This window comes from Geospiza fortis, unplaced genomic scaffold, assembly GCF_000277835.1.
Source record: "Geospiza fortis unplaced genomic scaffold, GeoFor_1.0 scaffold173, whole genome shotgun sequence".
In the NCBI taxonomy this organism is placed as follows: Eukaryota; Metazoa; Chordata; class Aves; order Passeriformes; family Thraupidae; genus Geospiza; species Geospiza fortis.
The window spans coordinates 2,108,750-2,122,083 of NW_005054334.1; the positions used below are offsets into that span (position 1 = coordinate 2,108,750).

At 50.6% G+C, this 13,334-nt stretch overlaps 2 protein-coding genes across 3 annotated transcripts in view; both read left to right on the forward strand.

The window, feature by feature from the left end:
• Positions 1 to 5,329: 5,329 nt before the first annotated feature.
• HMOX1 (heme oxygenase 1) lies at positions 5,330 to 11,535 on the forward strand. Of its 2 annotated transcripts, none has more exons than XM_005421804.2 (5): positions 5,330 to 5,490; positions 5,828 to 5,948; positions 8,259 to 8,750; positions 9,366 to 9,477; positions 10,808 to 11,535. In XM_005421804.2, exons 1-5 carry the CDS (start codon positions 5,459 to 5,461, stop codon positions 10,942 to 10,944), a joined length of 894 nt encoding a protein of 297 aa, XP_005421861.1. In that variant the 5' UTR covers positions 5,330 to 5,458; the 3' UTR covers positions 10,945 to 11,535. The 2 variants fall into 2 exon arrangements, with proteins under 2 accessions (XP_005421861.1, XP_030913584.1); XM_031057724.1 differs by lacking the exon at positions 5,330 to 5,490 and adding an exon at positions 5,575 to 5,626.
• Positions 11,536 to 12,251: 716 nt separating this feature from the next.
• MCM5 (minichromosome maintenance complex component 5) overlaps positions 12,252 to 13,334 on the forward strand; it is an 11,050-nt gene continuing 9,967 nt past the window's right edge. Inside the window, exon 1 of the mRNA XM_014307346.2 lies at positions 12,252 to 12,263. Within this exon, the coding sequence (XP_014162821.1) occupies positions 12,252 to 12,263 (12 nt within the window). The remainder of the gene's footprint in view (positions 12,264 to 13,334) is intronic.

A 13,334-nucleotide genomic window follows, 5' to 3' on the forward strand; every position in this document is an offset into this window, starting at 1 on the left:
GCCTGGGATGCTGGGGAACGCATCCCCCCAAAAAGGGGGGTGTTCTGGCTCTTTTGCTGTACCAGCTGCATTCCGTAAGCTCCATAGTGCACGGGGCTCTCCAGTGCTGAACCCAGTCTGCCCTAAACTAAGGTCTTTGAAGTAATATCTGCCCTTTCTAACCGTTCTTTGGCTTATTTCTCTTTGTCAGCGTGTATCTGTCACCCTCCCAAGACAGAGAGCAGCTCGGTGGAGTAAATAAGGCCCTGCCTGCCTGCCCTGGAGCGATCTTTGGTAATGAGTGAAGGAGGGAGCACAGTCTGTGCCACAGACACCCTCTGTGTGTCTTAAGTCACTTAAATTTGGCACATCCCGAATGCCAGTCTCTAAAATGGATTCGTTCCCATACATTGTTCCTGGGTTTGCTGTTTTGCACTAGCACAGGCGAAAGGCGGGTGCCCATCCGGCACCCCAGAGTTCCTACGCCTTGATTCCCCTGTATGGAGCAGAGACTGTCCCGGACCCACAGCAGACGGACACGGCAATCCTCCGCGTCCCCGGGTCAGAGAGGGCTGCAGCTTTCCCAGCTTGGAACACCAGCTTTTCCAGCCCTCCTGCCTCACCCGGGGCGGCTCTGGGAAGGACAGCTGAAAGGGGAACACTCTGTGGCTGCAAGTGATGCCGCGCGTTCGGCCAGGGCATCAGCCCCCAAACCCGGCTCCCGCTGGTGCTGAGTCACCTTTTCCCAGCTGGGCGTGCTGCTGAGTCAGGGTCAGGCCGGGCCGACGCTGAGTCAGCTGTGCGAGGGGTTCTGCTGAGTCACGGAGCGCTCCAGGCCGGGCTGTTCGTGCAGGGCGGTGCCTCCGCTGCGCTGAGATTGCAGCTGCTGCTCCTGGCCCCGCTCCCTGCGCTCCGGAACACTGCAGAAATCTCCAGAAACAGCCCCTTCCTGCGGCCCAGCACTTCTCCTGTACCCTGGGCTAGGGAACCAAGCAGAGGTGATTTGGAAACCTTGTGGGGAGGGGGGACTTGGGTCTCACTTTCAGTGCAAAACTTGGCTTCCCGTTCCTCCTTCTCCTGAGAAAAGGGTGTGAGCAGTGTGGTACAAGGTCCTCTTTGTTGCATATGTGTGATTTTTCAAATCCAAGTTTCATGGTTTGTTCTGTCTCACAGTCAGGGCACACTTTGTTTTCCACGGTTGTGGCACTGAAACAAAGGAGGCAGCAGCACTTACTGAAACATTTGCACAAATGGGATTTTTATTTGCAAACTGCCCCATTCCCTTCCACGCCTCCCTCTGGCTGCCAAAGCAGCTCCTAGCTGGACACAGGATGGATTCCCATGACCACCAAGTCTCTAGGAAGCATGGTGGGCTCCATGCACCCTCTCCCAAAATTTCAGCCCAGTGTACCCATCACCTGCTGTGTGCTTACAGTCACTGCCTGACTCTGGTCAGGCCCATGCCTTGCAGGGCACTTGCTCTGTTCTCCCTCCTTCTCCCTGCTCTGTCCCAGGCTCTCTCCTTGCTCACAGCTATGTGCTGGAGACACCAGTGTGCTGCAGCACACATATACCCATATGAAAATATTTATTGTAATCTGCATTTCCCATTTTTGTCATGTTGGTTCATTCATCCTGGGAAATTTGCCTGTGCCTCCATTTCCCACCACACTGTTTTCCAGGGTTGCTGTGGGGGGGGTTCCCTAGCACAGCCATGCCTGTCTATACAACCTCCAAAGGTACCAGCAGTGCCAGCCCCATGGACAGCTGCAGTGCCTGGGCTCTCCAGAGGGATTTCCAGGGCACTGGACTCTTGACCTCCTTTTCCTCCACCTGTATCTTTGACCTAGACTGGGATTTTTAGATGCTCAGAGAGCAGGGAGCACAGTCAGTTCTGCCAAGGTGGGGCTGGGAGAGGTAATCTCCCTTTGGTAAACACAAATTAACACACAGGATATCCCTGTACACTCCCAGCACAGACTCCTTTCTCCAGCAAGTCATTTTAAGCAGTTACTGTAACTCCTTTTTCCCCTAGCATTACACAGCAAATCCTGGTCCTGAGTGATGATTCAGCTGCCTGGTTTGCACTCAGCATTCCGAGGCAGCTGCATTTTGCTGTGTCACGGTTTGAGAGAGCCCATGAGCCCCTGTGAGCTGGCTAAGGCCGGTTTTCCCCACGGAAGCCGGGCTGAGCCGCTGGGAGCTGCCTGCCAGAGCCCAGCACGGAACAGTGCTGCCCACAAGGGACTCAGAGAGCTGACTTGGCATCCCGTGACTGCCTGTGTAACTAGACATTTCTGGCCATAAATCTACTGGCAAAACAGGCTGTTAATGTACAAAGAGGAGAAAATTCCTCACTTCCCTGTTCCACATGGAAACACTGACACCTCAATAACTTTCTGTTGGTTTTAACCATTCATCTCCCATCTCGTGACTCAGCATTTTCTCAGGGGCTGGGATGTGCAGACAGGCTTTTAAGCCCAGCAAGAATTTTTACAAATATCTTGCCTGAGGCTACTTTATTCATCTTTGCTGGAAATCCCCTGGGCAGTTTTGCTGGTGTCCTCACAGTGAGTAGCTCTGGCAGCGCCCAGCCACAGCTCCTGGAAGGGCAGGAGACAGCAGGGCTTCTGGCAGGCACAGCGGAGACCACAGCTCTGGGACTTTAGTGATATTCCAGCAGAATTTCCTAGTGACCTGGATATGGGCTGGCCTCTGATTCCCCATGGCCCACTGTGCTCTGGGAGCTGTCTGCTCCTTCCACTAAAAGCACTCACCTCCCTCCCCGTTCATTGCTCTCAAGTGCCAACTTCCAGAGGTCTCTTTGAGGAAGAGATGGTCCCTCACAAATCCCTGCTGGCACACTGGCTCCCTCGGTGGCACTGACCTCCCACCCACCATAAAGCAACAGCACAGCAGAAGCAATCCAACACTGGGGGGTGGGGAGGGGACAGAAATGCTCCAGGCCAGCAACTGCAAAGATGATGACACCCCACTTTCAGTTCTCCTTCCATCTTGCTGCAGGGCATTTGGGCCTTTCCAGAGAACTAGGCTGACTCTCACAACTGCTCCATCCCAAGAAACCCAAATCAGAGAATCACTTATGGGGCATGGCTTGCTTGTCAGCACCTTTGCAAATCTCCTGGCAGAGGTGAGCTGCATCTCTTGTGACCTGCCCAGGGGAAGGTAAAGCCCCAAGAGCCAGAGGAGGTACTGCTCCATCTCCTGGGACAGTATGGTTACAAGCCAGAAAACCTGCCTGAAATGGTAGCAACATGACTAGAGACCCTCTCTTTCTTCCCCCCAGTCTCATTCAGACCTTCCACAATCCTGGATTAAAGGAAAAGGACTTTGGGATATATCGTTTGTAGGGCCCCCAAGCATGAAGCTTCTTGGAAGAAGGCAGGTGGGCACGCTGGGGACAAAATCATTGGAGTGAAAGCACCCATAAAGTCCTTGGGAAGAACTGGGTGCATTGCCAGGGCTGCAGGTGAAAGGAGGGGCAGGGCTTGAGGATTGGATTTTTTACATAGTATTTCACAAAATGAATAATACACTCTCATAATATAATTCTTATTCTCATGTAATTTCCCTCTATTCCCTACTTATCTCCACTAGAGCTAGAGGTTCAATTTGTGCTCCAGCTTCCCCTGTCAGAATAGGACTCACTGAAAATGACAGAAAATGAGAGTTTTACGGAGTTATGCCAGAGGGAAGCATTCATTTTGGGGCTGCTCCTGTGGCAAACTGTGGTTTCAATGCTTTCAGAAGGGACAGGCCATGGGGCTGTCTGCTCTACACATGGACTCTGCACTCTCAGGAGATGTTTGGGGCTTTGTCACATTTGCTTTGAAGATTCAGACATCCTGATAAATTTATTTTACTTTCCAGAAAAGCAAGCAAGTTGTCTGCAGTGGCATGGGGGTAAGAATGGAACATGTCAGCTTTTGCTAGCGTGCACTGTTGCTTTAAAAGACAAAAGCAAGACAGGAAAAGTCTGGCTGAGTCAGGATGGAAATGCTGAGTAATCCTTCCCGAGCACTGCATGCCAGATGTCTGCTGGAGGCAAAAAAAGAAGTGTGGAAGGATACTCTTTCCAGGACAACCTTTTAACCTACAGCCCCCAACCCTGCTGGGGCTGGTGTGGGTGCAGTGACAGGGAGACAGGCTTGGCTGGGGAGGCAGCACCCACAGAGAGGGCATCTGCAGAGGGACAGCAGATGCCACAGCCCTTCTCCTTCCACCCAGGCTCTGCCTCCCTACCACCCCCTGCACCACTGTACCACGGAGGTTCTCACACCCACAGAAGCAGGGGAATGGTGGCTTTAGGTGCTCTGCTCCTTTGGGCTGAGCACAAATGTGTGCTTTTCCAAAGTACAACCAGCCAGTGCATCACCTGTCCCTGCTAGCCCAGCCTCCAGCATAGCTGCAGGTGGGAAAGAAGGGCCCAGCTTCACCTGTTGGCTGCTTCACTGACCACTTTATAAAAAAAATCCCCAAAAAAACTCAGCAGAGCAACAGCTACTGGCAGAAGAACCATGTCAAACTCTTTTCCCAAATCAGAGGAATTATTTGCCTTTGAAAGTCTCTGCAGACTTTCTCAGTGTCCCCCAAGTCCTGTATGATATCTTTTCAGCTACCCCAGCCTCCTGGGAATCTAGGAGATGGGTGTGCTATTTTCCTGAATTGCCCTGCACGCTGCTGTGGTGACGACAGGAGCCAGCTGTCAAACAAATCAGATGCCATCGTTTCCATGAGCAGGAGAGCATGGAAGGGGTTTTGCTGTGCATGGGTGCCGGCACACCTGTGCTGGCTCTGTGCAAAGTGACAGGGCTCACTGCCCAGGGCAAGGGGGAGCTGCACAAGGGCAGGTCTGGCGCCTGCAGGCCAGAGCTGGTGGTGCCTGAGCACAGCCATGGGAGATGGGATGGTTGTACCTGAGCTGTGCCCGAGCAGGGGAGGGTGAGGGCTGGATTAGCTCTCCAGGCAGGGTGCAAGGCACGCAGACAGGTGCAGGGCGAGGAGGCTGCCCTCTGTGCCCCAGGCATCAGCTCTGGAAATCCACCCTCCTTGTCCAACCCCGCCGTGCCCAGGACAAGGAGCACCTCTGGCAGTACCCGGGCTCTGCCTGCCACGGGCAAGGCACTGAAAGGGTTACAGAGCCAGGCACCCTCAAAAGAGAAGTTTCTGGACGTCCTCTTGTTTTTGCTTAGTTATCAGGATGCATCTGGTGACTTCCTCCTGGTTCCTGGGGCTGGGGCCAGGAGCGGGTGTCGGCGGGCTGGGAGGGAAGCGCTGCGGTGTTGCAAGAAGTTTGTGCTGCTCTGAGGTCAGCGCTCCTGCTCACGTGGCCGGGCACTATAAAGCTGGACTGGGACTCGCTGCCCAGCTCAGAGCCTCACTGTCCCGGGAGCTGACAGGAAGGAGCAAAGCACCAGCAACAGCAGGGAAGCAGAGGAGTGAAAGGACGTGGAGAAACATGGAAACTTCCCAGTCACACAGCTCCGAGAGGTGAGAGCGGGACGGGAGTGAGAGGGAAGTTTTGTCAGAGGAGTGTTGTGTTTCTCCCCTTGCTTTTAGGAATGCTGTTCCCGTTCCTGCTCTGCAGGGAAAGGCATGCTGCTGCCTCCACCTCTGGATGGAGTCTGTCAGTCTTTGCTCGGGACACTGTTTGGAAAGCTGGTGCTCTCTGGGTCCCATGCACATCTCTCGGGAACGCTCTGCTCTCGGGAACGCTCTGCTCCTTTTTCTGCCATCCCAGGCTCCCCCTTTTGTCCTAGGGAGCGAAGATCTGTTTTGTTTTGTCAGAGGAGAGAGCACTAATACCTGTTTCACTGTTCTTCCCCAGGATGTCCACAGACCTGTCGGAACTGCTGAAGGAAGCTACCAAGGAGGTGCACGAGCAGGCAGAGAACACACCCTTCATGAGGAACTTCCAGAAGGGGCAGGTGTCACTCCAGGAGTTTAAGGTACTTCAGCAGCATTGCTTGGGGATGGGAATTCCTCACCGGATAGATCCAATGGGCTGACAGGGGACTAAAGGGGGCAGGATGGGGCCAGTACAGGTGAGGAGTGTGAGGACATGATGTATCAGCATCTCCTATGAAAAACATGAGACTTCTGCACCCTGAGGTCTTACTGGCTCCCCTTGCAGAAATTGGGGAAGGACTCTGCATATCACAATGGGCAGCCAAGCTGACACAGGAGAAAAAGGACAAAGAGGTTGATGGGACTAAAGCTATTGCTTTTCTGATGCTTCATAAATGCCTGCATGTTATTATTGCCAGTCATAATAATGGAGATAGAATTATGTTCAGATACTTGAGCAGCTGAAATGCCCAAAAGAGGGAGAATTCTGTATTTACAACACTCTAAGCAGCTGCAGCTAGAAATAATGATGGGATGGTGAGAAAGTGAGGATGTGGGATCATTGCTGGCACTGAACTTTGCATTGTCACTTGAGTTATACCACAGCTGAGATCATGAACAATAACTCAAAACCAGACTGAGTTTGAGCAATCTGTGTCTGCTGCTAACAAGCAGGAGCCTGTTGCTTTTTTCAAGATAAAAGAGAAACATTTCCATGTATTAGCCTAACCTGGCTAGATACAATTCCTGGGATCTGAGCCACATAACAAAGCAAAGAGCAAAACCAAAACAAACACCTGGGCCAGAAATTCCTGAGAGGCAATAGGAAGTGACACATGGACTTGCAAACAACAGCTACCGATTCAACCTGTGGCTTAATTACTTTGTTGTTGGATTGTTCCTTGGCAAATAAATCCACAGAAGTAGGAAAGAGACTGCTTATTTCTGACAGGTGACATCCAGCATACTTAGGCGAGCATAAATTCAATCTCAGATGCTGACTTCCTGATGTAAGAAATATGGCATTGGTTAGGCAGTGATCTTTGAGACAGGCAAGCTGTAAAAAGACCTTCAGGAATAGAACTTGGTTTCTTAGATGATTTTTACATGCTGCCAGGCGAATGAGATGGGACATGGATTTTAAAAATTAACAAGTGTTTAAAAGCCACATTTCTCATTAAACCACTACCTGCCTCTGAAAACAATCAGCTGAGCTACATTTTTGCTTAATTTGGAAGGCAATGTTCCCATGTTTCGTTTCTTTTCCGGTAAGCTGGGTAACAGGTTACTGTTTAAAAAACTGGTTTTGTTTACTGTCTTGGCAGACCTATATATCTGGCCTGCTACGTGACTCCTCAGATGGTGGATATTTGTTTCCACAACCAGTCACTGCCCATGTGCTTATCAAAGTCCTATTTTCTGGCACAGTGGGGCAAGGTTGAAACAGGAACTCTCTCATTGCAGAACTGACTGCTTTGTGAGAAAGTAAACAGCTTTCTCTCCTGTGAGCAGCACAATCCCCCCTACCCAAACCTGACCCAGCTCTACTGCCACACCTTCATTTTTACCATTTGCTGCTCACAAGGGGTCCCAGGGTAAGGAAGGGGTGGTGAAGGTGTAAGAGCCTCTGAAAACAGAATGCCTGGGAAAGGAAAGAACACAGCTATATTGTCTCAGGTCACATGGAAAAGTTGGCAGATAGAAGAAAGTATCACATAAGCTGGGAAAAACAACAATAACAATGGTTTCAAAATAGAGGGGAGAACACAGCCTCTCAGCACTCCTTCACAAAGGCATCTTTCAGAGGCAGGCTGGGCTTCCAAATCCCTTTTATCTTGTCTCCCTGGGGCAACCGAGGAGGCAACCCCACTTGCATGCCTGAGTGAGCAGAGTGGTGGTGCCTCAGTTCCCAGGACGGTGGGATGCTGACAGGATGAATATGTTGAAAAATAACAAGGGTGTGTCATCATCTCACAAGGCCCCACAAAGGGAAGCCACATTTTGGAGCATTCAAATTTGAACAATGTACCAGAAAGGATACCTTTGGGAATACCCTCCTATTGACTGAGGGAACGGGAAGAGACCAGGAATGCTTAAACAGGGCTCCAGTTTACATCACATCACTCTGCCAGACTTTAACTTGAAGGCAAGGCAGTGACTTCAGAGCAAGTAAGACCAATACCTGCTGAAAAGGGCTCACCTGATGGCTATCTCAAGCAGAAGGGAAGCGCTAAACAGTGTCTCCCTGTACCTTGCACTGTTTTCCACATGGGAAATCTGCAACCTCACAGATGTTTGTGACTCATAGTGGGTGTGCCAACGAGTACCTTTATTGTTAGTACAATTGGTCCCACAGACTTGAAAACGACAAACAGATGCACCTATAGCTCACCCTCTTTCTTCTCTTTCAGCTGGTTACAGCATCCCTGTACTTTATCTACTCTGCTCTGGAGGAAGAGATTGAACGTAACAAGAACAATCCCGTTTATGCCCCTCTGTATTTTCCGGCCGAGCTGCACCGCAAAGCTGCCCTGGAAGAAGACTTGAAGTATTTCTATGGCAGAAACTGGAGGGAAGAGATCCCCTGTCCTGAGGCTACTCAGAAATACGTCGAGAGGCTCCACTACATAGGCAAGAACGAGCCAGAGCTCCTGGTGGCCCATGCCTACACTCGCTATTTGGGAGACCTGTCTGGGGGGCAGGTGCTGAAGAAAATTGCCCAGAAGGCCCTCCAGCTGCCCAGCACTGGGGAAGGGCTGGCTTTCTTCACCTTTGATGGGGTCTCCAATGCCACCAAGTTCAAGCAGCTCTATCGCTCCCGCATGAATGCCCTCGAGATGGACCTTGCCACTAAGAAAAGAGTCACGGAGGAGGCCAAGAAAGCATTCCTGTTAAATATACGGGTGAGTAACAACCAGCCAGCCCTGCCAGCCCACATCCTCTCTCAAACAAGAAAATAGCTACAGGGGAAATACAAGGCCAGTATTTGCACTGGACAGCTTATGAGAAGTTGTGGATCAGGGCGAGCTGGTCAGAGTTGGATGGCCATGCTTCTCCAACCTGGCAGCCAAATAAAACAATGGTCTCTGAAAAGCTCTTCTCCCTCCCTTAGTGTTTGAATCCAGTCTCTTCCATGTGCCACTATTCAGATATGAATGAGGGTTAATACTGGGAGTGGGGATTACTACATAGTATCTGTCCTGCCTCTGTGGTGATGTTACACAGATCCGCTGTGCACTCTGACTAGGTGACAGGCACCTTGCTTTCCTTCCCATCAGAAGGTGGGCAATAGCTTTCTCCTCAGCTGAAAGCTTCAGGGAGAACCTGTAAAGACAACAAGAAGTTTGAAAGACATCCTTTTGACCTCTCAGACAACTTTTGTTCCATGCAAAATGTGCCAGTGGACTTAGACTGAAGCCTCGTGTCTTCCTCTAGTTCCTAAAGTGCCTGGGGAAGGGGCAGGTGGTCCAGGGAAAGAACAAGAGGCTACTTAATGAGACAGTGTTCCTTGTCCTCAGGTGTTCGAGGCGCTGCAGGAGCTGGTGTCCAAGGGCCAGCAGAATGGTCACCCTGTGCAGCCACAGGCAGAGCTGCTTCGCACGAGGAGCGTCAACAAATCACACCAGCACGGTAAGACGCTTCCAGGGGCCGGTGCTTCACAGTGCTCCTTCCTTCCCTCCTCCTCCCCTCCTCTGTCCTTGTTTGTAAAAGCCACTGGGAAACAAGCATGAGGTGCTTGCCCCATCTCTTCTCCAGCCATCAGCAGGCAGCACAAGGAGAGGCACTGCTGTGTGCAAAACTTCTTCTAGACATGGCAGAGCAAGGATAACGTGTAGGCTCTTCAGAAAGTGTGTCAGGGAGGAAGCTTTTCAAAAAGAGACTTCTCTCTCCACCTCTAGGGCTTTAACAAATGCAAGGTTCATTCACCACAGGGAAAACTGACCTTGAGTTCACAGAAGCAAAGGCATCAATTTTGGGTGCTGCAGACCAGCCATGGTGCTGTGATGCTGACAGAAGGCTCTTCTGGACACAGTCCTGTCCAGCAGCCTGTCCTTTTGGACTGTATCTCCCTCTGATCATTTTCCTGCCTCCCAGAAGTATTGCTGAAAACAGTGCAGAGAGTGTGCTGGGTTTACAGTGAGCACTGCTCTGGATGGTGGAATGTAACCAGGCCTGTACCTGAGTGAGGAGTGAGCTCAGATGTTTGCAGAGCAGAGTGGTTTCCATGAGAACACACAATTCAAATAAAAAACCCCTTATGGCCTACCCATTCTGAAACTAAAATGGAGATTTGTTTTCAGTGCATCCTGAATTGAACCACAGTTTTTCCATGGCAAAGATGAAAAGCAAACCTTGCCTTAAGCATTTCTGGATACTGAAGCTTAAAGCAGCTTCTGTGGGAAAGGCATTAAAAGTTCTCTGTGAAATGTTGCCATTCCTTTCCCAATACATGCATACAAGTAAGATTTCCAGAAACATTTGGTGTTGGATGAGGAATCCCATCCTGAAGTTGTACTGCAGAAATTGCTTGGAGTGCTGAAGACTGTTCAAGGTCTTTAGATGCTTAACTAATTAAATCAGTGAGAAGTAGGACACAAAATGCCTTTTAAAATCCTAGCTTCAGTATTTGTCTGTCCTCAGCACATCAGGGGTTTGATGGAGCTGGACAGTGCACGTGTAAGCCCATAAGGAGACAAGGGAAGAGGCTGGTAGTCACCTACAGGCAGAGGGGCCATGGCCTTTGTGATTTCCAGGTCAAGTCTGCTGCTTCCCCTCTCCTCTGGGACAGCAGAACCTGCTGCCACTGTTTCTCCCAGCTGGGCTCTGGCTTTTCTCCTTCTTCCCTGGACAAATCCAGCAGGGTGTGCTCTGGCACTGGGGAGAGCAAACACTGCACCTTAGCAGCTTCTTGCCACAACCTCTTCTCACTTTATTTGCTTGTTCTCCCAATTTGATGCAGGTGCAGCAGCTGGGAAGGAAAGTGAGAGGACAAAGCTGAGGCACACAGACACGGCAGGCACCCCCTCCCTGCTGCGGTGGGTCGTGGCGCTCAGCTGCCTCGCCATGACGGTCGCCGTGGGCTTGTTCGCCATGTGAAAAAGCAGGACCTTCACCTCCTCTTTGTGACTTCCCTCACCCTGAACTAATCCACCTTCCCCAGTCCTTGTGAGAGAAATTACCCCTGACTGGGTACTGTGATCTTGGTTCTGCCACTAATACTAGGAGACTTTTCTCCCCGGAAATCAGAGTGCTGTAAGGGGCCTCAGGCAAAGTTTCTCCTGTGCTTGGTGTGAGCTCTTCTCAGAGACTAACTTTATCACCAAAAACCAAGGGTGCAAAAGGCTAAAAACAATGGCCAGGAATTGTCATTGCTTTACAGAATGCCTACAAAAACCCTACAGGATCAGAAACACAGCTTTGGCATCTGTCTTTCCTCAGAAAGATGGAGCTCCTCGGAGCTCTGTTTGCTCAGTTTTTTTATACTGCTAGATAATACTGTGATCATTTTCTCTGTGGAGCTACATGCTCCCATGGGTTAGTTTTACATGACACTAGTAGGTCTTTGTTATTTCTTTTTTCCATTATTTTTGTCTTTGAAAAACAAAAGACAGTTGTTGGACATACAGTGTCATTCTTGTCTGGTTGTATAATTTATACACATAATAAATTTCAATGTAAAGTCTTTGAGCCTGGTGTCTCCTATTATTAAAGCCATACCTGGGGAAAAAGGAGGTATCTTCCTTCCTCCTGGCTTTATGTCTTTTGGAGCTGCTGCCTGCACAGACACAACAATAGACAGAAGTGGGAGCTATCATCAGAGCCAGTCTCTGCTCCCACCCAGTGCTAACAATAACCTGTTCTAAGCTGGGGCAGGTTCCTTCAGCTCCTACACACTGCTCTCTCTATTTCTAGAAACAGCACGAAATTCAGTGAGCGTGCAGAGTACTTTTAAGGGGTGGAAGTGGCACATAAGAGCTGGTTGCTATTCTGTCACAAGCAAAAGGTGATGGGACCCTCAGCTGGCTGAAACCAGCAAGCTCTGCCTGAAGTGCCAGCAAAGGGCTGCATTGCAGGCTGCCTCTGCAACAGCTTCATCAGGAATCAGAATTGCCACGTGTGTTTTCACCTCCCAAAAGTTAAAGGCACCCCAGGTTTTGGTCAAGGTGACTGAGTGGGAGGCATCAAGCACACAACCACTGCCCTCACCCTCACTCCCAGGACTTGGCACACACGAGGGATTGCTAAAGGCACTCCAAACACACAGCACTGCTGGAGCAGCCCATGCACACTGCTTGCTCTCCTTGCCTTCTGCTGAGGCACATCTGGAGGGCTGGGTTTGTGTCCAGCCACAGGCCCTGCCTGCTCCAGGAGCTCTCCCAGCACAGGAGAGGCTGCAGTTGGGTATGGCACTGCACGTACTGACAAAATTGCCGTGTTAATCACCCCAGAGTCCTCTCCTTATTCCAGAAAGCCTCTGTGATCAACCTGTCTCCATGATCTGCCTGTTCTGGCTGTGACCTTAATCCCAAAGAAACGTGTTCCTACTGATCTGCTTTAATGATCAGCACTGAACCTGCTCAAAGAACAAGAATCAGAAGGCAGGTCCTGCTGAGAATGAGCAGTGGGAAAACAGGACTGTTGTCATTCTCAGGCTCTTTTCTACTTTGCATCCCTTCCCCAGCCCCCTTTAATGGTTCTCTCTTTGGATCCACCTGCCAGAAAAAAATAGTTAATTCTTGAAAAAGATAGTCGGGTGTTTGAAGAGCAGGAATATGAGGCTTGATAGCTATTTAAATACAAGAACTTGTTCACTCAGATTTGAACTAAGTTCTACCTACTGAGTCACTCTAAACCACCCCAACTAAACCATTTTGTTCATTCAAACATGCTCAGGAAGCTCGGATCCCAAAGAGACAAACAAATGAGCTCAGATACACACTGTACCACACTCAGCCCCTCTCCTCAGAAAGCCTGACTGCAATATCAAAGCTGGAAAATATGGGCTCTGACAGGTGTCATACCATCCCTGCTCATGCCAGGAGAGAGATGGCGCTTTGGGGATCTCACAGCCATTGCTGTCACACACCGGAGATTCCAGACTGAGCCTCAAGTCCGCACAAATGGAGACCAAGGCTTTGTCTGTAGTTGTCTATGATCTCTATAAGTAGACCCGGTTTCTGTGCAGCAATGACCCCTCTTCATTTCCCGCGGGCTGAGGCTGAACCCTCCCTCGCCATGCACTCCCGGCTCACTGCATTAGGGCGCGCATTTCCAGGTTTTGGAAGGGCCAAACTGCGCACCCAGCGACCTGCCGGCCTTCCCCTAAGTTCACAAACAGCCATGAGGAAGGCGTCCCGGAGGACTCGTGTCCTGCGACCCTGAAGCACTGAGGGGCCCCCGGCTGTCCCAGGACCCTGCAGCAGTAATTTATCCACTGTGCTCCCGCACCGCCCGCGATGGAATCGCCCGCTCCCCCTCCGCGCCCG

Bases quoted from the DNA above. Each gene is read 5' to 3' on its own strand.
- HMOX1 (XM_005421804.2), top strand. From the start codon at position 5,459: ATGGAAACTTCCCAGTCACACAGCTCCGAGAG. The intron at 5,491-5,827 runs GTGAGAGCGGGA...GTTCTTCCCCAG, and splicing joins CAGTCACACAGCTCCGAGAG to GATGTCCACAGACCTGTCGG. The intron at 5,949-8,258 runs GTACTTCAGCAG...CTTCTCTTTCAG, and splicing joins TGTCACTCCAGGAGTTTAAG to CTGGTTACAGCATCCCTGTA.